General features: G+C 46.0%; 1 protein-coding gene across 3 annotated transcripts in view; it reads right to left on the bottom strand.

Annotated features, from left to right (window-relative positions):
• The window catches only part of GAD1 (glutamate decarboxylase 1), a 39085-nt gene that overhangs the window by 7251 nt on the left and 6296 nt on the right, over nucleotides 1-25538 (bottom strand). For all 3 annotated transcript variants that reach the window (XM_084798623.1, XM_084798624.1, XM_084798622.1), the window contains 10 exons: nucleotides 21138-21299; nucleotides 19728-19970; nucleotides 15688-15778; nucleotides 8988-9100; nucleotides 7762-7877; nucleotides 7597-7676; nucleotides 7312-7366; nucleotides 5406-5522; nucleotides 3709-3773; nucleotides 1111-1189 (listed from right to left, as the gene is read on the bottom strand). In XM_084798623.1, the coding sequence (XP_084654749.1) occupies nucleotides 1111-1189; nucleotides 3709-3773; nucleotides 5406-5522; nucleotides 7312-7366; nucleotides 7597-7676; nucleotides 7762-7877; nucleotides 8988-9100; nucleotides 15688-15778; nucleotides 19728-19970; nucleotides 21138-21299 (1121 nt within the window). The remainder of the gene's footprint in view (nucleotides 1-1110; nucleotides 1190-3708; nucleotides 3774-5405; nucleotides 5523-7311; nucleotides 7367-7596; nucleotides 7677-7761; nucleotides 7878-8987; nucleotides 9101-15687; nucleotides 15779-19727; nucleotides 19971-21137; nucleotides 21300-25538) is intronic.

Here is a 25538-nt window from a genome sequence, read left to right as displayed (position 1 = left end):
GGTTCAGATGTCCTCTAAAACCTCTCCTGGGAAAGCCCCTGCCTTGCCTTCTGTCGCTCTGGCTGGAAATTGTTCTCTTGTGTATGATGCCTACAACAAGAGCCTCACTGTTCTTCAAAGGAACATCTGGAAGTGTGTGTGGGTGCACTGAGGATTTTTTTTTTCCAGATTCAAGGAGGAATTACTTTGTCTGTGTTTGGCAGAGCTTGCAGTAAAAGCTTCCGTGGGCGGGGAAGTGCTGTAAACGGATGCAAGACCTCCCATGATGTTAAAATGGAGGACAGCCAGTGTGGGTCCTGACTCCCACAGGAGGCAGGCTGTGGTGGGTGCCTCTCCTGCAGCATCGGTGCACTGAGTATGTGGTGGGGGCAAAATGTCTCCAACGTACTATAGAAGCTTCTCAAAAAATTACGTTTATTTATTTTGTGTGTGCGTGTGCATGCGTGTGTGTGTGTGTGTGTGTGTGTGTGTGTGTGTGTGAGATAGAGAGTGTCTACTGCACAGACTCATGTGTTGTGTACACCATGGCCTATATGTGGAGATCAAAAGACACTTGAAGGAGCTGGTTCTCTCCTTCTACCATGTGGATTCCAGTGACAGAACACAGCACCTCATGCTTGGCAGGAAGGGCCTTTACTCACTGAGTCATCTTGCTGGCCTCACAGAAATGTCTGGCTAACAGTCCCTGCTGTCCTAAGCAGGTATTTGTACTTACTGTTCCATCTAATATATATATTAGATATATATTATATATCTATGTAATTTAATATATATATTTAATCTCTTGAGACTACAGATATTCACTAAGAACTCAAAGGATGCTCCAATGAGCATGGTTTGTTCTCATTGGTTGGGTGGCTCAGTGGTCACTCTCAGGTCTGTTGCAGACATAAAGAAATGTTCAAATAATTTTGCTAAAGGGTCTGTGACCACCAGGGTCCCAAGCACTAAAGGAAGATAGAGGAAACCCAAGCAGCAAGAGCCAAGAGGAAATCAATGTTAGATGGAGGGGGAGGGGGAGGGGGGAAGGGTGGGGGAGGGGAAGGGGGAGGGGGTGGGGAAGACAGTCTGCAGGCTCACAATGGGGCTACTAACCACGGGAATACAAACCTTTTCCTTGACCAGAATGGCTGAACACTGGAGCAACACGCCCATCATCTTGTGAGGGTTCCAGGTGACTGAATTAGCCCTGGAAGACACATAGGAACCTCTGAGAAGATGGGAGGAAGGGAGAGAAGAGTCTGTCCTCTTGAGGAAGATCTCTCCCATCTCCACTGAAGTCACAGCCTCTTTCCTTGCCCCGTCTCCTAAACTGACCCTCAACAGGAAACACATGCTTCATGCACTGGAGAATTCTAGAAAGCTGCTATATTAACCACAGCTGCCACTTATGTGTCTTATTGTTCTCAGAGCTTTAGGTGTATAATGACGGGAAACGGGGCTAAGGACTTAGGCTTTGCAGGTATACTGTCCAAATCTCAATCTTAATCCCGACATTTTCTAGCTTGTATATAACTCAATTGTGCTTCCGAGTTCATGTCTATCTTATCAGAATTGAATAAAAGAGAAAAAAACAAGGGCTGGAGAGATGGTTCAGAGGTTAAGGGCACTGACTGCTCCTCCAGAGGTCCTGAGTTCAATTCCCAGCAACCACAAGGTGGCTCACAACCATCTGTAATGTGATCTGATGCCCTCTTCTGGCCTTCAGGTGTACATGCAGGCAGAGCACTGTATACATAACAATAAATAAAAAATTTTTTAAAAGATAAAAACAAGTTCATACAATATATGAATATCTAGTCATACACTATCATGGGGATAGGGCCTGGTGTGTGCAGTTCTCACGGTAGCACTATGACGTAGATAGTCTTAGTGCTTCTAGTCACACAGCTGGGACACGCTGGACTCAAGGTCCAAGTCCGTGATTCTCTCTTTACAGGGCCAGCACTCACAATCTGCATACGAGACTGCCTCCTCCTGGTGACAGCCTCAGACTTCTTCCCACCTTTCTCTTTTGATTTAAAGAAGGGTTAGTGATGAGGACCTCCCTGCTGATGGCACACCTAAATGCAACAATCAGCTGCACTGTCATAGACTTTGACTACCTAGCAGCAGTGGGCAAGTGAGAAATAAGCGTGTGTTTTTGCCAGCCTGGGCTGCTATGCTCACTTAGCAAGCATGGTCTCCTAGCAACTGCATCACTCTGTCAGACGCAATTAGATGACTAAGGAGCACATGAGCTAGGACATTACAGAAACAACGGAATGTAACGTATAATGATTCAAACTTGGGAAATTTGCTTCACTGGGCTGTGGATCCTTTTCTGATGGCTTCGGCCACAACTGGCCTCTGCGTTTTAATACTGAGAAGGGTGTTTCCTTTGATATCAAAATTGCCTCAAATTTAGTCTGTGCTCACCCAGCACTAAAGCCTTGTTGTGGGTTTTTAGCCTCTTCCTTAGGTCCTGTGTGCGCCCGTGCGCTTGCGCGTGCGTGCGTGCGTGCGTGCGTGCGTGTGTTTTGAGTTTTGGGAAGTGGGCAGAGCTTGAGGAACTTTTCCCTTACATGTACAGAAAGGAAACCTCACGAAGGAGACCTGGGAGGAATTCCAGGGAGGTTAAGTAAGTGCTGACACCATAGAAGTGCATCCACGTCAGTCCACTTAGAAGGCACGAACTTAAGCACTCTTGTCATTGCTGTCACATGTCAAGTCATTAAAAATTATATTTAGATCTCATAAAATGTCTTTTAAAATGACTTCCTGAATGTCCTGAAGGCATGACGTAAATGGTTCTCCGCTACTGCGAGTGGAGGGAAACAGGGCACAATGTGGATATGGGTCCTTTCAAAAAACATGCATGCCTTAACGTTAAAAAAAAAAAAAAAAAAAATAATAATAATAATAATTTTAAAAAAGAACAATTCTAGTGTCAATCCTTTCACCTGTTTCTGGACCCAAAGATGCAAAATGAGAAGTGCCTGAGTAGTCTAACGTAGAGTTGGGCTGGCTCATCTGTATTTAGTATAGTTCCCTCCAAATTATAGTGTTATAATTTCATCTTTAACAAGCTAATCTCATGTTGACAATGGCGTTTCAGAACAGAGAGAAAGGAGCAGGCGAAGCAGCAGCTACAGAGCCCCGAGTCACTGCTAGTGTTTCAACGAGCTCCCCTGGCCCAGCGTTCTCACGGCCTGCTAGTCACGTCTTCCACTCCGTTCCATGCCCACTGTCCTCAAGATTGTCAAGACTCCTGTCACAAGGCCTTTGGATTGACCGTGCCCTCTGCCTGGAATATTCTTTTCTATGCCTTTGCTTCCTGCCTCTCTTTTGCCCTGACTACCGAGATAAGTCAAAGGGCGGTGCGCATTAGTCACCAGCTACCTTGCTGAGGAAGAAGAGCTCAGGGAATCAGAGACCTCCCTGTCTCCTTCACTTTTCTTTCCTCCTTCCTAGGCACCCGCAACTTTGAACTCACTGAGGACTCACTTGAGTAGGAAACAAACCATGCAGTCACCACTAAAACCAAAACCAAACCAAACCAAACCAAACTACCAGCTAAAAATCCGCCTAGTCATATTGAGATCTGCCACTGTAAACCAAGGCTGGGGGAGTTAAGGCCGGCATCAAGGCTGCAAGGGGAGGGGCTGGACCAAAGTGTACATTGTATCTGATGGAGGAGATGAAGGAGGGCCACAGAGCCCACCGTACCTCTCTATGCCGCTGAGTTTGTGGCGGTGCTTCCGGGACATGAGCAGTCCACCGCCCCAGGCAGCCTGCAATGACAGAAGAGAGACAAGGGGAGCTGTGAAAAACCTAAAACTAAGATGGGCGTGGTTTTAGTTTCAGCACTAGGGAGGCAGAGGCAGATAGATCTCCATGAGCTTGAGACCATCCTTGTAGATGGAGCAAGTCGAGGGCCAGCCAAGGTTCCACAAAGGAAGAGCTACGGAGTAAGTCCACACACACAGTTCTAGCTGCACAGGCTGCAGGCGCTTCGCCACTTGCTGTTTCTTCACATAAACTTCCTCCACAGAATGTCTTAGCGACATAGGAAAAGTGGCTTGAGCTTGTGGCAACTGTGGATCAAGATCCAAAGGTCCAGAGCGCCGTGGAAACCAGGGATTCTCGGAGCTCAATACACCAGTTTGCACTGCCATGAAGGTACTCAAGGCTGCTTAGAAGGCAGGCACAACTACTTGTTTCTTCCAAACAAGTCCTGGTAAACTCAGAAGGCACCAACCCTCCTGGGTTTGGAGATCTGCAAAGCTCCAGTTATAGGAGACACTGCTGTGGGTACCATGGTACATGTTTTACTGGATAGCCTGGCGTAGCGTGAGGCACCACACAGCCTTTGTTAGTCATTTATCCAGCAGTGAGACAGATCTTCCTATTGTCTATTTCTAAGAAATTATATCCAGTAAGAGAATAGATAAGGAGAAAGAAAGAAAAAGAAAAGAAAACAAGAGAGAGAGAAATAGAGAATGAGAGGAGAGAGAGAGAGAGAGAGACAGACAGACAGACAGACAGACAGAGAGACAGAGACAGACAGACAGACAGACACAGAGAGACAGAGAGAGAGGGAGGAGGGGGGAGAGAGAGACAGAGAGAGAGGAGAGAGAGAGAGGGAGAGAGAGAGAGACAGACAGACAGACAGAGAGAGAGAGAGAGACAGAGACAGACAGACAGACACAGAGAGACAGAGAGAGAGGGAGGAGAGGGGAGAGAGAGACAGAGAGAGAGGAGAGAGAGAGAGGGAGAGAGAGACAGAGACACAGAGAGAGACAGAGAGAGAGAGAGAGAGAGAGAGAGAGAGAGAGAGAGAGAGAGAGAGAGAGAGAACAAAAGGCTCCAATCACATGTGTAGGAGCACACATTTGCTTTTACTGGAAAAAATTGGGACTACTGTCCTAGCTGCTCATCTTCTGTATACACCCTTATTTTTCTGAAAGCAGCAGGTAGGCATTTTTCTTCAAAGGGTTACAGGTGGGGGATGCGGGCAGACAGCTAGTGTTCACACTCACTTTCTGTATGTTACATCTTTTCTCTTTCTCCCTCTCTCTCTGAAATCAGCTACATTTTACTTTGCATCCTTTCATCCAAAAGCAACTGCTCATCATAGTAGATGAAAAAAGGACACACACACACACACACACACACACACACACACACACACACACACACACCAAAAAGCAAACAAATAAAACCTATTGGCCAGTAAGGACCTGGGATAAATCCCAGAAGGTGGGCAGGTTCTGTGGCTTGTACTGTTCACAGATGGATGGCTAAAGAGTATGGAGGAAAGGCCAGAGAGGGTGGTTCAGACCAGCCGGAGGCAAAGCCGGAGGCAGTGCTGTTTCTGGCCCTTAACAGGATAGGTCTGTGTGCGATGAGGACAGGGCACTTACGTCAACATGTAGCCAAAGGTTGTATTTCTCACAAATGTCTGCAATCTCCTGTATTGGGTCAAAAGCTCCATAAACAGTTGTGCCTGCAGTTGCGTTGACATAGAGGGGAACATATCCCTACAAGGCGGAAGAGATAGCTGATTAATGCTTTAAAAACATTTTCATTTGTTTGTCTCTTTATTTGTTTGATGCATGCGCGCGCGCATGTGTGTGTGTGTACTGGTACCCTCAGAGCACAGAAAAGGAGTTCAGATACCCCAGAGCTGGTTGTAAACCTAATTTGGATGCTGGGAACCAAACTCTGATTCCGTGGAAGAATGGTATGCCCTCTCAACTGCTGAGCCATCTCCCCAGTTCCCTTGTTTGTGCGTTGTAACCTTTCCCCATCTGCTCCTTTCTATGAGACGTAGAAGAAAACGATATGCATTGGTAACAGTGAGCCAAGCTGGCGTGGGTCAGGGACCACGGCTAGAAGCATTTATTGTTGTTCATTCGCTCATTTTGTTGTTCTTGTTTTTGTTTCTTTTGATTGACTATTATATACTAGATCTTTTGGTGCTGGGAACAGCACAGGGAGCAAGTAGATACAGAGTTCTAACTCCTGATAGACTTAAAATTAACTGATAAAAATATGTAAAATATATCATAGTGGTAAGTTATGTGACAAAAACCAAAAGGAAAGTTAACTAGTATTTGGAGTGATGGGCAGGTGTTTACCCAGACGTTTCCCTTCTGAGTGTCACTTGGATATGAGCTCTGTGGGAGCCATGTTGTTCTAGGTGGTTTGATGACACAATTAAACTCAAACACTGTTTGGTTTTTGTTTTTAAAAAAAGAGGTGGGTACGAGATCTGGGGAATTAGCTCAGTTGGTAAAGTGTTTGCCTTGAAAGCATGAGAACCTGAGTTCAAGCCTCAGAATTCACACTTCAAAGTCAGGCACGTTGGTGCAAGCAATGTTCGTAATTTCAGAACTGGGTAAGTGTAGACAGGTGGTCCTTAAGGCTTGCTGGTCCACCAACCTTTGAGTTTCAGGTCAGTGTCTCAAATGAATGATGTGGTGCTGAGGCCTCATGTCCTCTGGCTTCCATACACACATGCACACACCCACACCCACACCCATGTGAACATGCATGCTCACCCACATCATAATGGTAGAAAGTCTGTAACTGTGAATGCTGAAACACTGATTCATGGTAAGGTGTTGACATGGAAAAGACAAACGTGAAGAAATAAGTGAAAGGAGCTAGGACAAGCTGGGGAGATGTGTGAGTCTCAGAAAGTTTGGGAGCTCAGCCCTTGGCCAGTAAAACGCCATCCCCCGCCTAGGTTGAGGCCCCAGCAAACAGTCACAATCAGAGAAGAAGGCACAAGAAGGTAACTAAATAACAGTGTGGTGGTAAACAGCCCCATGGCAGGGCCTTGGGGGTACATCTGCTCTATGGAATGGCTTTGTTTAATAGAATTTTGAGGGATGGATTTGCCAAGTACTGTGAACCATCTGCTGGGCACAGAAGCGCTTTCCTAAACAGAGTCCCAAGATGACATGGTACTTGTTAGAAGGAGACTATATCTAAGAAGAAACAGACAGAAAGCTCAACTTGCCTGACTTTTTTCTGAATCCTAGGGAACTGATTTATTGAAGAAGATCAAGCTAATGACTTGGCATATGGTGACTTAATGACTGAACTCTTTATTTTTTGCACACACATCAAACGTATGTCTTGTAGATTCAGCTTTGAGGCCTAGTTCTTTCATAAGTTGGAAATAAGTGAATATCTGAAATAGGGATCTTAGAAATATAATAAAATTATTCTAGTATACAATTTTTCATTGTGTAGGTAAAAAAACAAGCCATTAAAAAAAAGGTATTCACTGAAGTTTCAGATGTACAAAATCGTACATACCTTTTGCTTGGCTTCAAGAATTTTTGCCTCTAAATCAGCTGGAATTATCTTCCCCCTGTAATTATTATAAAAAGAGAAAAATTAAAATAAAGAATCAACAAGATTATACAAGAAAGAAATCCTCTTTCATCAGCAGCAAAAAGCAATTTTTAATTGGATATTTTCAACAGGCCATTAGCAGCTTGACACACTGTACTGAGCCAGTCCTTAAGCACAATAAAATGAATTTAACAGACGAACACATTTCATACATCAAAAACCTAATACCCACTCCACCCTGCCTACCTTTCATTGCACTTTATCAAAATCACATTGTCGGTTCCAAAGCCGAGCGCAGCCCCGGCTTTCTTTATGGAGTAGTGACTCTGCAACAAATGGAGGCTTGAGGTTAAAAGTTCTACAGTCCCTTGGGAAACACCACAAATCCACAAGCCAGAGTCCCCAGCTCACGTGTTCTGAGGTGAAGAGGACCAGTTTGGGCACAGCTGCCATGCCTTTTGTCTTAACTTCTGGAAAGTACTTGTAGCGAGCAGCCATGATACTGTACATGTTGGAAATGGCTCCCCCTGTCAACGACAGACATAGCAGAAGGTTGTAGCAGGGCTCTGTTGAGGTTTTTTTTTTTTTTTTTTTTTTTTAACACAGAGGTTGAGCTGGTGTTCCAAGACATCAGAAAGGGAAAGGATAGTGTCCCCCAAAGTTTTTCTGGTTTCCTCACTCCTAAGGCCTTCCCTCTGGACCCTTTGCCCTGAGACTCGAAGTGGTGATTTATTTCCAAAGCTATGAAGGCTGATTGCTGAAGGTAATTCATGTATTGCAGTGCTGACCCATGGCCTGTATAGAAGGCAGGGATAGCAGCTGCAAAGACATAGTAAGTTATAGCCTCCCGGCCTCCATCTTGTCCATCTTACTGAACAAAGCTGAATCAGCTCCCTGAATTCAAAAACGCAGAGAAAGAGAGTAATGGAGCCTGCAGAAAGAAACAGTGCATCCCTTGGGTACCGATTTGGGTATTGTCTTCAAAGAGTAGCCCAGCTGAGTACGTGAGCTAGGAGAGGTCTAAGCTGAACAGACACAAACTCACTCATGTCCCTCTAAATAAAGACACAAGAAGAAAGAAGATACCTCCTCGAGTCTGGCCAACACAACACTCCTGCATTAGTTCCCCAAGAATGAAATAAGTAAATCTGAGTCTGCTTGAATTGCCTAGACAATTGTATTCTTATTTCTTCTTTTCCCCTGTGTGCGGTTGCACTGCCTCTAGCACCATCTATAACTGCTTCTTACACCCAATGACAGCAGTCTTTATTCTAAAGACTTTATCGTATCTACTTTGAGTTAGAGATTAAAATAGATATAGTATTTGGGCTGGAGTCAGTAAGTTGATGACTGGATTCGCTGATCCCTGGTTTTGCTACTGTCAGAACAACAGCGTTTAGCATAAGCCAGGCATAGCCTTGGTTAGTTGGCTCACAGGGCGGTGGCATTCTTACCTTCATCCTGACAAAGACGGGGAGGCAGAGTGTTAGGATTATAATATATGCACATATATGCAAATGTCATGACGAAACCCATTAATTCCCATAGTTGACATTTGTTAGTATGTTTAATAAAAAAGAATAAAATGAGCCACATCAGCAGTATTGAAGACAACTAGTTACAGAAAAGAGACCTACCAGGAGAAAAAATCCCATCACCATCTTTACTTGACCATCCGACGATCTCTCTCATCTTCTTAAGTGTTATCTGTTCCATGAGGACAAACACGGGTGCAATTTCATATGTAAACCTGGGGTGGTGATAAAAGGAAGAAGAGGAATGAAGAAATAAACCTACTTATTTTGATGAGCGCGGCCCATTGGTTCGGCAGTTGTGGTTGGGCTCTGTAAATGGATACTCAAAACCACTAGAACGATTTGTTTTCTGAAACCACATGTCTGTCAGTCCTAGTGTCAAAAACCAGCCTGGATCACCAAGAGAGGTGTGGAGAGTCTGCTGCTGTGAGATATTTTGCCGGCAAAAGAGAGCCTCACCTGTCTCAGGTATGGTTCGCCCAGAGGACAGGACACGCTATTTACTACTCGTAGGGCAGTGCAAATGTTAATTTGAAAAACTGCATTTTAGCTTCTACTTACAATTGGTTGAATCATTTTTTTTTTTAAAGACTGCCAGTTTCACACTGGTAGGCAGGTCTAGTCTATCTTTCAGAAACAGTGTAAACATCCGAAAGCTGACTGGGAAGATAATTGGGAATATTGACCCGTGTTTTAAAGATCTTAATGTAATTATCTGCATGTTCTTTCTTCTAATAATCCCTAAGGAAAACTATGTATCTATAACTCTCTGGAGCTGATATCTGACAAAAATAATTAGAAGTGATGATTTTCTAATTACAAATTATAAACAACAAGAAGACGGTCAACTTGCGTACGTATCTGGCTGTGAATATCAGATGTCCTGGCAGGTTGCTCGTGTCTCCCAACAAACAGATGCAAATGAAGCAAGCCCTGTTCTTTTAAAAGAAGTTCAAAGCCTTGTCACTGTCTGGGAGGACAGTCATCGGAGCAAGATCAAGGTACTAAACAGGGCCCAAGAGAAGTCAAGGAAGACCATCCACAGAAAATTGAGCCTGAAAACAGAATCTGTTTGCTAAACTCCAAGGCTCTTTTGCTTGTTTTGCCTTGGATTTCTTAAGCTTTAGGCTGAGCCAAAACTATCCTAGCTGAAAAAAGATGCCTAGACGAACCCAGCCAAGTGATACAGGAGGCATTGTCATCACTTAGGAGTTTGGGGTTGAATGCCAATGCCAAAGACTAATGAGAATCTTGCTTAATGATTTAGAAAAGCTATTTGCAGGAATGGGATAACTATTTCTCTATGTAAAACACAGGTGATGCCAATAAGCGTTAATCAGGATGGGAGGGAAAACAGTCACATCAGTCATGTGGCAACCCAAGAGGACAAAAAAAAAAAAAACAAAAACAAAAACAAAAAACAAAAACCTCCCAAGAGGATCCTTGGGATATGTCTGGTGGGAGGAGAAAGGATTTTGTTTCACAAGGAGTATGTCCATTTTCCTTGGAGGTCCCCTGAAATTTTGGGAGGAAGACCCTTGGAAAACATGTGTTCAGTTACCATCACCTCTGGAGGTCACACTCATGCTTTGGTTCTGCTCTGAGCCCCATCACCGTAGCAACCAACACTCCCTCATGTCTGATGGCCTGACAAAGGAAGAAGAAGAGAAGGGTTCCTGGTTTAGCCTGGGATGCTGAGTGAGGCAGGAGGCAGACTCATGAGTTGCGTCTCCGCATTGTGAATGAGTGCATTATCCACGGTTCCACTGACTTCTGGACAATGTTGGAATGGCCACCATGTTTGCAGGGTGAAGAGGCAGTGGTGGTAGTTTGTGTGCTTGAATCTCACAGTATCAAATAGTAGTAAGAAATCTCTGTGGGTCAAGGGAAGGAACAATGGAAGCATATACCACAATATCAAAACTATCTCAAGGACTGTATAGAAGTCAAGTTAGAGGCAAGTCAGTGTTAGGCAGTCAGGTAGGAACCATACGAAGAGGGAGAATGTGTGAGACCGAAAACCAAGGAGTTGGTTCTGATGCATTGCACGATAGAATCGACCTAGCATGAACCAGTCTTCCTTGTTAAGGACCAAGGACCTTCCTTTGGGGCAGGCAAGAGAAGTCTAGAGCTCCATCAGGAGGCTATCTGGCCTAATGTGTTTCTGAGTCCTTATCTGTGTTAGGTGTGTGGTTCCTAGGTCTTCTTTAAGTTCTGTTCCCCAGAAACAGAGTGGCTGTTATGTGCCTCACAGTCCCCTATGTTTGGAGGACTCAAAGACATCCCAAGCTTGAGATGGAAACTTTCTAGGATAAATCCAGCATTTGGTCCCTGACCTGAGGTGCATCTCTTTGGAGGGTCTCTGCCATGGTCCGAGGGACCAGTTATCTCACAGCTAGTGCTATACTGACTCCTGGACTTGGTTCTTACATCCTTCCTCCCCTAGAAGCTGAGAGAAACCTTCTGGAAGAGAAGAGCTGTGTGTACCTAGGACAACTGCACATTTGCAAAAAATTTCTCTTACTGGTCATGGCTGTTGATTCATGATCTGATAAGTGGGCCAATGAGATGTTTTGTTCCAGATGTTTCTGACCCTGCCTATCTGTTTCGGGTCATAACTGTGATTATAATGAGAAGGTTTTCCTGCACCTATATTCTTATGGAAGGCTTTGAAGTTTATCCTAGATCAGTAACTGTTGATTTCATTGGATCACAGACCCCTTTAGGGGTCCTTGGAAAACTATAGCCCCCTATCTCCAGGTAAAATATGTGGATATACACATTATTTTGTAAGAAATTCTTCCTTTTCCAACTTGGGCCCAGGGTTAGGAACCCCTTCCCCAAATGATAGGTGAAAGATGAAATCAAGTGATCAAAGGTCAGTGCAGACCCAGAAGAAGTTGGCGATGCTGAAACCAAAGCACACGGTTACATTTCAGGATCCGAGAACAGGAAAGCAGCCCCGCCAAAGGCTACAGCTTAAGAACGTGGATTGGAAATGAGGATTTAAAAACAGCAAGATGGGGGGCGGGGTGCTAAGTGGGGACCCTGAGTCGGGAGGTAGGCCAGCCCCTTGACAGTGCACCTCACTCTTCGGTGAGCTGTCCTCAGAATTAAGGTAAATCAATTGGCAAGATGCTGCTGGTGTGTTGTTGCAGTCTGCCTGTCGTTAACCATATCGGCTGTCTTTTTCTTCACTACAGTCTGTTCAGAGTTCAAGACCAGGGCCTGTCTTTTTCTAGCTTCCTTGTGGGGCTAGCTATGGCGGAACAATTGCTATGGGGAAGTGTTTTGTGTGGCTGCTGAGGCTTCTTAGCCTTGATGCTATGTATGCCCTGCTTGCCCTGTGTTCTTCCCTTTCTTTCTCAGCCCCTTGGCCCATCCCACCCTCTTGTTTTCTTGAGTTTTGAAACAGAAAGAGTAGAACTCCAGCAGTCTCCACGCAATGTAAAGTAACTTTGTAACGGAGAGCTTTATGGTCTAATATAAACCAGAAAGACACCAAAAAAGGTGTGGTTTTTTTGTTTTTGGTTTTTTTTGGTGACTTCCAGGCCGAGGACTTTAATGAAACTCTTCCATGCTGGCTGCTGTCACAATCCTTAGACTTCCTCTCTCTATAGATGTGGCAGGTGGCATCAGTAAGGTACTTAAGGGGAACTTAAGGATAGGTTCTTTTGTCCACAGACTGCAAGAGTTAGAAACAAGAGCCAGGAGGCTGTGTGTGCCTACCTATCCTAGGGGTATGGGTGCCTAGGACTGAGCTACTGTTAAGTCTTCAGGGCCACTCTGCAGGGAGAACGTCATTACCCGTGCATTTTCTGCTGTTTTAAACTCAGAGGAACACTGTGGTGTGTGAGATCTCAGTTGTCAATTTCAGGGTCAAGAAATCCCAGTCGTAGCTGTTTCTCCACGATAAACAGGAACCGCTTGTTGCGGCCTCTGCTCTGACAGCTTGCCCCCCTCAGTGTGTGACAACTGATAACTCCATAGGAAATCCCTCCAGTGTTGCTTCCATGAAAACCAGGCAGTAGATGCATGGGACCCCTCAAGCTCACGGCGGAGAGGTGAACCAGATCTTGCCGTCGCAATTACATATCACACCAGGTGCCGCCGCTTACACAACCTGCAAAGCTGTTGGTGGTGGACTTGCTTTGGGAGAGGACAGGGGTGAATGCTAGGAATAGCTACACATTCACACAGTTTTTGGTTGTGTCCTCCTAGAGCCTTGCCTGGGAGAATAGGTCCCAGAACTACATATTCAAGCTGCTATAAAAACACCAACATGAACGTTCCTTGCTAAGCAGGCAGATGCCCTGCACGGCCACCCGAATGAGGCTATTGGACCGGTCTCTGAAAGGACTTTTCAGAGGGTAGTAATTACGCCTTCCACTAGTGCTACCCTAACTCAGTGGATGTGGGGTGGGTGGGAAGGGAGGTGTGAGCAGATCAGTAATCCCGTCACAAGCGTCCACGCTAGAGCTCTTCTGCCCGTCTCTCCTGGGTGTATTTGGAACGGTTATCCCTAGCTGAGGAAGGGACTGGTCGCAAGGGCACGCCTGCGATGCTGCCACATGCCGTGATCTTCCAGGGCTGAGGAGACTGTCTGGAGAATAGTTATCACTTCCTCACACAACCGCCTGTCTCTAGAGCTGACAGGAACTCTCTCACCATTTTAAATAACCTTCTCTATCGATCCGTTGGAATCGAATCATATTTTGCCAATACCTCCTGTTCAGTGGAGAGGCAATTACTATGTGTCATTTAGCTAGCTCGGCCTTGACCTCAGATGGCTGGGACATATTTTAGTGTCTCATAGCTGAGCTGAGCTAAGGGAAGAGCCAAGGATTTTGATTTTATTCATATAGACCAAAAAAAAAAAAAAAAAAAAAAAGGTGGGGGAGGGATCTGGGAGAGTTTTCTGGTTCAAGAAAAGCTTTTAGGAGGAGATCTGATCATAAGTGGTTAAAGGAGAGAACTCCTTTTATTTACCTTGATACTGGCTACAAACATTAGAAGCAACAGCCAGAAGCCTATACAACACATAATTAAAAACACCGGGTGAGGGCAGGGCCAATGTAACTGTGGGTATTTGGGCCTTATTGAGCATGTACTTTTTGAGGGGGGAGGGAAGATCCAATCTATGGCCTTTAAGATGCTTAGCAAGTTGATCTACCACCAAGCCGTGTACCCAGCCCAGATTCACACATACTTTTTACTCTGCTCTTCCCACTTATTCCCTAAATTGCTGGGTTAAAACAAACAGACTGAGTTTCCTAATTTCAGTTGTTCCTTCCTGTTGGTGCTACAATTAAGCATTAGTGTGTTTTCTCCAAGTTATAATTAGTATGTTGTGGTTTTTTTTTGTGCTTGACGATAAATATTTTATTTTACAAGTCATAACAGAGTAAAGATGGCACGGGAGGTGCTCTGTGTTTGAGGAGGCCATGGATCTCCTCCGTCTCTGACCTGGATTCCTGTCTTTTGAAGTCTCAACGATCCAACACAAACAACATATCATGAAGGTGTTGTGACTCATGAACATGGAATACGATAAAACCACTTTCATTCTCTAATCAGTTGAACTTTTATGCCTTTTAGCACCAAAGGCCCCACTTGCCCTATTTACTTTTAATTTTTTTTGTCTAAATTTATGAATGGAGCTTTATTATTTTGAGTCACAGCCTTAGGCAGCCTTGGTATGTGGACAAGTAACTCGTAGCTTAAAGATGCCCTTTCCACTCTGTGGCTGGCCACAGTTACCCTGAGCTTTAATAACCAGCATTCTGTCTACGGTCACGTGGTACTTCTCACAGTCCCACTCACTCACCTGAGTTCACTTTTCAGAATCTACTTTACAACAAATAAAAGGAGTGAGTCGGGGGCTGAAATACAGCACACATGTTTAGTGTGCTGTAGGCCTGTTTGGTCCCTTGTGCAACAGAATAATTAACAAATAACAAATAGTTTCTCAATATTGCAGCAGTGACAGACACCCCTGTGGTTCTTATGCAGTTATTATTAAATTATTGTACTAAAATTGCTTCATTAATTTCATTCAGATACTTTAATCGAATGCTATGCCAGGTCCTGAATGTGTTGACACTGAAAAGACACTGCCATTAATATTGAGGGAAAGGATAATCATCCTTAAACTATAATGACCCTCCATATCTTGTCAAACATTCTTATCCCTAGAAATGACACATACATGTACAGAAACATCTAGGGTGACTGAAAAGACTACTCAGGTTGCACTTGCACCTGGAAAATCTTGGACTAAGTTTTGTACAAATATAAAAGATCTCAGAAATAAATAAAAGTGTTGTCTATGTAAGCAACTTAAGGTTTCCGAAGTGTTAAACTCAGAAGGAACTATTAGTTATTTTGAAATGGTTACATGCTATATCAACAGTAGATGAATGTTGCTGTAGAATTTTTAATTCATCAATAGGTTGATCAAACCAATTTGTGGCTAATAATAGGGAATACAGCCTAAATGGTAAGTACCAATGTGCTTCGGCAGGAAAGGAAACCAAAATCATATCCCAAAGAATGGCCTTTTAAGATGTACATTCAGAGAAACAAATCTGTTATGAAATTTCATACAGAAATTTCAACTCTGGTTACCATTTTTTCACAAGCACGCTCTTATTACATTATTCAGGAATAGTTTCTCACCTTGTGGCAAATCTAAAGGATTTTGTGAGAAAAATGAGCTATAAGAGAGCAGAACCATCAGAGTTGAACCTAACAGGCCATATACACCATGTATGCTTACAGGAAAAGACTACACAAGACTTACATATTGGTGTTGGCGGTTGATGTCAGCCATTCGCCAGCTAAGCCAATGATATCCAAACCAGTAGAGAGCTGGTTGAAAAACCGAGGATGACCTGGAGAGGTACAGGGAAGCATTAAGGCAAAGCCAGATTTTTCAAGCTGTCTTCAGAGCAAAGGGGCTGGAGGCCATGGATGTGGACTCCGCCCTGTGGTCTGATAGAGTTCTCCAAGGACACTGAAGAAAGGTAAAGAGGGTGACCAATAATTAGCACCAATTATGTCCTCAGGCAGACATGCATGTTTCTAAGGCAGCATGCATTTAAGTTAAAAAATGGAAAACTGGGGCTGGAACAATGGCTCAGTGGTTAAGAACACTGGCTGTTCTTCCAGAGGACCCAGGCTCGATCCCCAGCACCCACATGGCAGCTTTTCTAGATGTAACTCCAATTCCAGGTGACCTGATGCCCGATTCTGTGAACACTGAGTGTACACAGTACACAGGCATATGCAGTATACCATCTGCAGGCAAAATATCCATCCATCCAAATAAGTAAATGAAAAAACATATACACAAAAATTGGGAATCATGAACTGAGCCATACTGTTCACATCTTATTTGTTGACTTTGAGCTGAGCTTCTGAAGTTATGAGAAAGGATGTGGGAATGTCCTGAGCGGTGATGCATGTGTCTGTGATCTTGGCAGTTGTGGACGGCAGAGGCAAGAGGATTGTGAGTTCAAGGCCAGACTGGATCACAAAGTAGGACCCCTTCTTAACTCCTTACTGAAGGATGTGGTAGATGTTATTCTTTTCATATCTACTGCAACTTTTTAAAAGATGTGTTTATTTATCATGTACACAATGTTCTGCCTGCATGTGTGCCTGCACACCAGAAGAGGACACCATATCTAATTACAGATGGTTGTGAGCCACCATGCGGTTGCTGGGAATTGAACTCAGGACCTTTGGAAGAGGAGTCAGTACTCTTAACCTCTGAGCCATCTCCCCAACCCTCTACTGTAACTTTTACTTCCACCGCCCAAGGATTTTAAGGGCCAGGTTGAGACTGGCTAGTGGAGAAGGGCCCAGAGTTTTGTGGACAGATCCCAGCCTGGGGAAGTTTCCAGTCAGACCTGACGCAGAGACCAACCATCACTCTTTGATCCTCTAGGGCATCAGTGTCAGGTACCCATGAAAGGAAGGAAGCTAGGCAGATTAGGAGCTGAGCTGACCAGCATCTCCCCGTGAGGAGGCAGATTGGTCCTCACTCAGTTACTGTTACTTTACGTTTGTTACTTTTACGTTTGTTCTGCGACTCAAGAGCTCAGTGCAGCCTGTGATGTGCTAACTTACGGCTCTTGCCAAGTTTTTGCTAACTTGATGCTCACCAAAAACTCCACTCCACATCCGCAGGCTTGGGTCAGCTGTCATGAGGGAATGGCCACAATACATTATCTAGAGGATGGGTGACAGAACCGTGTAGCGGAGATTTGCTGACTGCTGTGTTTCCGGTGGGAACTGCCTTTGCCTGTGAATAACTGTCAGAAAGCTAGTGTTTGAATGGTCCCTGTCTAAGTCTCCTCCAGGAGGATCTGCTTTTCCCTCAATGTTCTGGGACAGGAAGAGTCATTTTTCTTCAGGAATGAGGCTGCGGGTAGGCGCCACTGTCAGGTGGAAGGCCCCACACCCAGGCATTCGGGCAACACTAACTGGACTGGGTAGATTATAAAAAATAAATAAAAAGACTAAATAGAGGTAGGAGGGGGGAATTTTAGGAAAGCTATGGAGAGTGGGGGGGGGAGTTAGGGTAGCAGTAATCAAGATACATTGTATACATGTATGAAATTGTCAAACAATAAAATATTCTAAAGAAATACTTCTGTTGAAATCCCTTAAAGTATATACTGGGCCCATTTGAAAACTTAAAAAAAATTTTTTTTTCATTCTGAGTTAGTACTGGAATAGAAGTGAAATCACATTTTATTTGATTCTGCATTAAAGCCACACAGCATGGCAGAAGAACGCAGGGGCAGAGACAGAGACTGGCACAAAGTGAAGCAGTCTGTCTCCACTGAGATAAAGTGCAAAGTCCCCAAATGCCCTTTATCAGATGGCTGCAGCCTCTGCCTCCTGGAGTCTCTAACAGAGTTTCTACTGAGTAGCAACCTAGTTTAGATCTTAGTTCTTCTCTCTCTCTCTCCCTCCCTCCCTCCCTCCCTCCCTCCTCATATTTTGCTCTTTTTCATACTTTTTTTCTGGCTAGGTCTTATTATGTAGCCCAAACTACCCTCGAAGTGGGAGGTCTTCTTGACTTCACCTTATAAGTATTGGCTTTACAGGCAGGGACCACCGGGTCCAAACCCAGATTTTGATTTTAATTTTGACAGACAAGACACTGAGTAATGTTTAATGCCAAGTAAAGAGAGAAAGTCATTTTTAAAGTAAGTTTTTCCAACAAGTAAACTGTAAGGAAGAAAGAGATTAAGGAAGAAATCTATTGAATAAGATGTGTAGAGCCAACTGCAGTGTATTGGGGACTTAACTGGCTCCTGACTCAAGTGAATTGAAACAACACATAGAAAAGGCATATATATATATATATATATATATATATATCCATGAGGCAATTGAATATTTCATAGCATTAAGAAACAATTTTTTTCAGCTAAAACACTGACATGATTTTTAAAAAGAAATTCATGAAGGTGTGGATATGTGCTGGCGTAATCAATCATATTCTAGTTGGGACTTCCATTCGATCCAGAAAAGGGGTCAGGGGGAAGTGACGTCAGTGGGAAGTGACGTCAAGGGGAGCCAGTGAGAGTTACAGCTGGGTGTTGGGTGCACGGTGTTCATTATACAATTCTACTTTGGTATGAGTTCAAAATTTCCATAATGAGAAGTTAAAAAAAGAACCAGCCCAGCAATCTGCCAAGTGGCTGCTTTGATTGAAGGCTACCTCGTCTCTGCGTCAGCTCATGAAAAATCTGTATGTGTTGGGCCCTTTGTTGATTCATAGAGAAATTTCAAATGCCACCATGTCCCTTCTTAGACTGTACTTGGCACACCGTGCTTTCGTTATTAAAACCCAATCCGTTAGTTTGGCTGTTAATGCACTAATACCCTTCAAGATGTTTCTGATGCGGGTCAGAGGTTCAGTCTATCCTCTGAATATATACTCCAAATTAGAGACCAGCAACTAGGAGCCGACTTCTGACACGGCAGCTTTAACCAGTGCCAGCACTGAGAAGGGCAGCAGAAAGACCCACATGGTGTGGAGGATTATGTACTCTGTAAGTGCAGGTGTCTGCCTCTCGAGGCTGCTGTGCTGATTAGATGCTTGTGTGGCACAGACTGCCTCCGTCTCTTCTGCCCAGGTCCCTGCTGTTTTGGAAGGTAGCTAAGGCAATGCCTGCAGATCACTTAGCTCTAAAGACACTCCCAGAGACAAACAGGGACTCACAGACTCTCAGAAGCTAGAGGAACCTCACAGTCACAAAAATCAATTGTTTCTCTTATTAGCATCCATCCCCCAAGATTACCACCCACAAACCCCAAGCCCCTCAACCCACCCCATGGGATGCCGACACCTTGATTCTGAGGGCTCAGCTTCCCAAACTGTGGAAGAATAAAGCCCCATTGTGGTGGCTTGTAGTAACAAGCCTCAGGAAAATGACTCCAGGAGAGAGGGAAATAGGCCAGTTCCCCAGTGCAAGATAGGCGAGGCAGGTAGAATTCTCCAGAATGAAACAGAATGAAGTGGGCCCAAGAAAAGACAAAACGGGAGCCAGTCATTCTGCTCTGTTTAGGTTATAAACAGCCTAAAACCAAACCAAGCAATCACAGGACCTGTCACTATGTATCTGTACCCTTTTGTAGCTCTTTTTAGTTTTAAGAGAAACGATGGGATTTTGCCAGGCCTGCTCCAGCCACAGTGGCCAAGGGTGACCTCGTGGTCACTGAGCCCCTGGTGTCTACCCTCAGTGGGACGGGGCCTCTTCAATAGGAGTTGGCTATGCTCCCAGCCAGCTAGGTGAGATGACTAGTCAACCCGTCTCTTACCTGTACGAACCCCGTACTTCAGGGTGTCTCTGCAGTCAACCAGGATCTGCTCCAGAGACTCAGGGTGGTCAGACAGCTCCAAATTAAAACCCTCCATGCCTTCCAGCAACTGGTGTGGGTGGTGGAAGTCCAACACCTTGGTGGAGCGGTCAAACGTCTTGCGGACGTAGTTGAGGAGGATGTCCACCACCTCCAGCAGGAACTGCACTGTTTGCTCCTCCCCATTCTTGGCTGGCAGCAGATCTAAGCAGAGAGGGGAAGCCAGAGAGTGATTACCAACCTGCCTGGTACCTCGGTAACGTGGGTCAGCCTCCAGAGGGGCTCAGGGGTTTTCTGGGTTGGCCTGCAAAGGGCTCGGTTGCTTCCCAGGATACGGATCTTCAGTGAGATGTGGACAGTCAGGCCCCAGAAGGATGCACCCAATGCCCACAGACAGTCCATGCATCCCTAGGGCTTCACACACTTCCTGATAGTCAGGGGAGGGGCAGAGTGCTTAGAGAAACCTTGAGCAGCTGACCCTGGCAGCTGTCCATTTGCTGAATAGACACCTGGGAGGAACACGATGTAAAGCACTGTTAGCCTCCTGGGGACCAGGTGTCCCTGTGCATCTGGTGTGGTGTTAATGATTTGCTTGATCTGCGTGTGGCAGAGGGTGGGGCTGCTGTGGGTATGGGCTCTAGAAGGTGACAGACAGGACTACTGTCTTTCTGTTGCCATCATCCATTGGGGCCTAGACTTCTTAGGTATATGGATATGGCTTGGGCTCTAGGCTCTGTAGAGAAAATTTAGAAAAAAGGGTGAGTAGGAAGGAGAAGAGAGCTGTTGGGGCCCCTGAGTGAAGATTTTGGGGGCAGTACAAGAGTAAGCTATGTGGCCATCCATGGCCTGGCCGTCTTCATGAGGTTTAATGAAACTGTGGCTTCTGTGCTTCTGTGAGAGCTAAGGGAAAGGGAGAGGACGTGTGAGCCACTAAAGAGAGACTGGTAAAGCACTTCCCAAGGCCTGCATTGCAAGGCCAGCAGGTCCTAGCGAAAGATTTCAAAGGGAAAAGGAGTCTCCCATCTTTAGTCACGAGGCCCAGATGTACAGCTTCCCACAAAGTCTGTTGGGGGGGGGGGTTTGGGGTCTGTGGGTGGTAATCTTGGAGGTCACTTAAGCGCTAATAAGAGAAGCACATTCGATTTTTCTGATTGTGAGGTTCCTCTAGCTTCTGAGAGTCTGTGCCTCCCTGGTTTGTCTCTGGGAGCATCTTTAGAACTGAGTGATTTGCAGACATGCCTCAGCTAGCTTCAGAAAAGCAGTTTCACGAGGGTTTGCAGAGAATAATGGCATTTCTTGGAGAAAGAAGTAAACTTTTTTTGTGGGGGGAGACCAACGGGTGGGGCTGGGTGGGGCCAAGGGAGGGACCACCTTGAGCAAACAGGTTGGAGAAATCTGTCTCTGTGCGCCGGAAGCGGGCACCACCAGAATCGCTGTTTTCACAGGAAAGTAGGTTCTTTGAGGATTGCCTCTCTCTGAAGGCGCTCACAAGGCGACTCTTCTCTTCCAGGCTGTTGGTCCTCTGCAAAAAGCCTAGAGGGCAAGAAGCTAGGTCAGAGAGACCACCAAAGGCCCGCTGCCCGTACCCTGCTGAGCTGACCCTCTGAGCAGGGGCTCTCGCTTTTGCTGAGAAGAGAACCGGCTGCATGTTGGTGTTTCGCATACAGTGACTCTGCACTGCTTGCCTTCAGGCGGGGAGGGGCTGTGTCAAGTGCCATCAGTGGCACCTGCCCAGTCATGCAAGAGAGAAGAGCAGCAAGTGAGGCCCACCCCCCCCACACCCCATCCCACCCTCTCCTCTCTGAACATGACAGCAAACTCAGAATTAAGTTGACTGGACAGCTTCCACTCCAGTAACCCGCCCCAGGATGGGGTTTGGAAGGAAGGGACCCAGAGAGGGTGCTGCCAACACTGCGTTTGTGGGCTGTAGAAGCCGAGGGGTGAGGGCAGAAGAGGGAGGAGGGTGAAAGCCAATTTGGGGGGGGGGGTTAAGGGAGAGGACAGCAGAGAGAAGAGGGTGAGGACAACAGAGGGAGCTGGATGGGGCAGAAGGAGGAGGAGGGTGAGGGCAGCAGAGGGAGGAAGGTGAAGGAAGGGAGCACAGGGAGGAAGGATAAGGTCCCAGAGTTTAAGCAAGGTGTCCTTTTCTGGCACCTGGTAAATATCACCGGTGTAATGTATTTTTTTTTCCCTGACTCAGATATGCAGCGCAGCTTTTCCTGAGCCATCCCTAAAAGCGTTAGAGAAAAAGACAAGAAAGCCTCACCCATCTCACAGCCTTCACAGGGACCCAGCCCTAAGTACTTATGGCGCAGTTGTGTAAGAGCTGTTTGTTATTTACTTAGAATGAGACAGATGAAGTGAGGCCAATCTCCTATCATCTAGAAGGCCGTCTGGCAGCTGGCCACCTCTGTTATAGCCATGATGGAAAGCTCGCCAAGAAGCATACTGAAATGAACTCAAGTTGGGATTCACAGCACTCCATCACTTCCCCCAAGAGGGAGGAGAAAAATCTCAGCCATGCCGTGCAGTGCAAATATCCTCCCCCCCCCCCACTGCCCCCGCCCCGCAGTATTCCAGGAAGTATGGTTGAACCCAACAGGCTGGAGCACCTGACAATTCCCCTTCCTCTGTTCCTGTACCCTGCTCTTTTCTCAGCATTGCCTCCCCCAACAGAGCTTCAAATCCTAGGCCCAAAGGCAGCATAGTCCAGAGAGAAAAACACAACAGTTCTTGGTGACACCAAAGCTGTCTTTGTAGAAACCAAGATCCTTGAGACATCACAGTGATCTTAGGTCCAGAGCCAGGAGGTGGCACTCATTTGCTAGTGGGATGTAGGGTCCTGGCCCCTGGCACCATTTCCCTTTGTCCGGAACAATGGTCAGAGAGTACATCTGGCTGGAGAAACCACATCCATGTGGCCCAGTGAAGGGTGGTCCTGCCTATCTGAGCCCTCTCCTGGAGCCTCTATCATCTGCCCGGGCTTCCGGCTCACTCCTGAGAAATCCCCCATCGTCCCACCTTGCACCCACTTTGGAAGCCAGAGGCAGGAAGGAGGGCCTCAGACTGGCCTTTAGATGTCCTCTCCCATGAGGTTTTCACACAGGCTCACACAGAGGTGTCCCTAGTAGACAAGGAGACACAATCTGCGTCTCATTTTGGATCACTTTTTCTGCGATGCGAGAATCAGGATTTCCCCTAAGCCCTGGCTTTATTTTTCACGCAGCACATTCGTACTGCACTGTAAATTGTGTTTCAAACACAGGTGTAATGATGTTAACCTGTTTTTTTTTTTTTCAGTTCTAGGCATTGCTGCTATGAATGCTTAATATACAATGTAGTTTCTTTCTCTTTATTTAGGAAGTGTTGGGTTTTTTCTTTTTTTAAAAATCATTTTACATATGCATTTATATTATTACACATATACACAGGTGTTCTTTTTAAAATATTGAGATCTTTTAAAAACAATTCAAGCTCCTCTTGGTTCAGAAAGGCCCTGAAAGGAGCTATTTGCTTCTCTGAGGATGACAAGGTGGAGTGTGATACGAGACAGAGGGTGAAATTATGTGGAGAATAATACTGAGGCAAATGTTTTAACACGGGTCTAACTAGCAAGGGGTCCCGGCTAGGGTTACCTTCCCAGAAACACCCTATTTTCTCTCTTGCTCTATACCCCAGCCACCAGCAGTTAGTGTTGGCCTGTGAGTACCTGTCCTGAGAGAGAGAGAGAGAGAGAGAGAGAGAGAGAGAGAGAGAGAGAGAGAGAGAGAGAGCGCTTTTGAAGTGGTGTTGGTTCAAGTCATAGATGGCCAGCCACCCACCTCAAATAAAGCTAAGCTGAGCAGCATCCCAAGAGGACTTCCCCTCTGGGCTGCTGGGCGTTCATTCTCATTCTCTATCTCAAAGGCTGGACCCAAGTGAGCCACATGGAACCAGACAGCACCAGGCTCCACACAATTTGCAAGCGAAGCTCCAAGCTAAGTATGGCTTAAAGACACATGGGCACTGGGCCCAGGGGACGCTGAAGCCCAACACAAAAAGGCACGTTGAGGAAGGGGCTTTTTAAAAAAAAATTTTTTTATAGGCACATAGCCTATTAACAAATCGCCTACATATTTTTCTTTAACAAGAAATCAGAGACATGGAGTGCCTGAGGTATCTCTATCTTAAAATAGGCAATTGATTAAGAACGTAAATACACGTGTGGAGGGACTGTCTGGGCAGCAAGTTCTGGGCCTCTACCGAGAGAAATGATTGGAAGGACCAAGGACACGCTGGAGACCTGGCAGAGGGCAGAACTTACACATGCTTGCCACTTACTCTCTCTGGGTCATGCCACCCGGCCTACAGTAGCCACTCTCCAGCTCCTGCTAGACGCCTGGGTTTCTTCCACCCTGATTACCCTCCCAGGAGATTCTGCCTCTAAAGCTGAGAATATGACGGAGTGACACCCATAGCCATCCTTGCAGTTTCATTTCCTGAGGTAAGAAGAAGCCCCGTAGGGGATGGGTGAGAGCTAAATCTTAGCAAGATGCACGGATGCTTAAGGGGATCATCTAGGGGATGGATTCGAAGGCAGAGAGAGACCACTGCATCCTAGGCTGTCAAGCCAACCTTGTTGGTGTTAGGTCAAGGACGTGAAAACTTCCATGTGCAAAGGGGTCTGGGATGAAAGGGCATTTGGGAAGGGGGCTGGCTGGAGGGGACGCTGTGGATTTTCAGGGTCAACACTGGTTGACTAGTGCACTCTGCGCCCAGTAGCTTGAAATGGGAAGCCAGAGTTGGCCCAGAGCCTGGGAAATGAATCCTAAGCTGTTTTGCCTTCCTTTACATTAAGCTTGGTGGGAAGCCCCTTATCGCGACCCCCCCCCCCAAGGCTCAGCATTTTAGTAAAGGGTAATTTTCCAACATTACTGTCCTCTGCTCTCTTCCTGTCACTCAGGTTGCAACTTTCTTCGTGTGTGTGTGTGTGTGTGTGTGTGTGTGTGTGTGTGTGTGTGTGTGTGTGTAAACAGGGAGGAATCTCTTTAAGGTTGACAGCCCCCACCCCCACCCCGTGCCCAATGTCCCATGGCACGGGCTGTCAGAGGAATCAGAAAATATAAGGACAACTTAGACCCCCCCTCCCCCCAACTCTAGTCTCAACCAAGCCCTGACTTTATCCCTGGCCCCTTTCCCTTTCAGGACATCAGGTCTGTCTCCAACAAAAGCACTTGGACCCTGTCTTCTGAGGACCAGTCGCAAAAGCAGCAGGGAGCAGGATGGAGACTGTCCCTTCACACCCTCACTCCCACAGGCCAGGAACCCCTAAGAAAAGTGGCCTTCACCTGGACCCTGTCTCTATCCGCAGCATCGCTTAGCCCAGGCAGACCCCAGGGTTCCTTCCATTCTGCTAGCTACCAGTAGCACGACAAAGATGGCAGCAGAAGGCCAGAGCCACGGCGCCAAAAGGGACCAGGCAGGAAACGGACCATTAAGCCAGAAATGGCCGGGTGGGAGAGGGAAGGGGCTATTAATAGAACAAAGCTCAGAGCTGTCACCCACCCCAGCACAGAGACCGCTTCCGGTGTTGACCACCAGTTTTGACTGCGGGCGCAGGGTCGTACGGCTAAGTCTCGCAACTGAACAAAACGCGCTAGATCTTCGCCATCGCAAGGGCTAGATTGCCTGGATCCGTAGCCCTGGAGATGTTAAGGAGGACGCTGCGCGGCCAAACATAGAAGGTCGCCGATTTCCCAAGGCCCTAAATAACCATTCTCCCTACCGATTCTA

Source organism: Acomys minous (assembly GCF_964271855.1).
Source record: "Acomys minous genome assembly, chromosome: 10".
Lineage (NCBI taxonomy): Eukaryota > Metazoa > Chordata > Mammalia > Rodentia > Muridae > Acomys > Acomys minous.
This window is presented reverse-complemented; position numbering and strand designations above follow the sequence as displayed.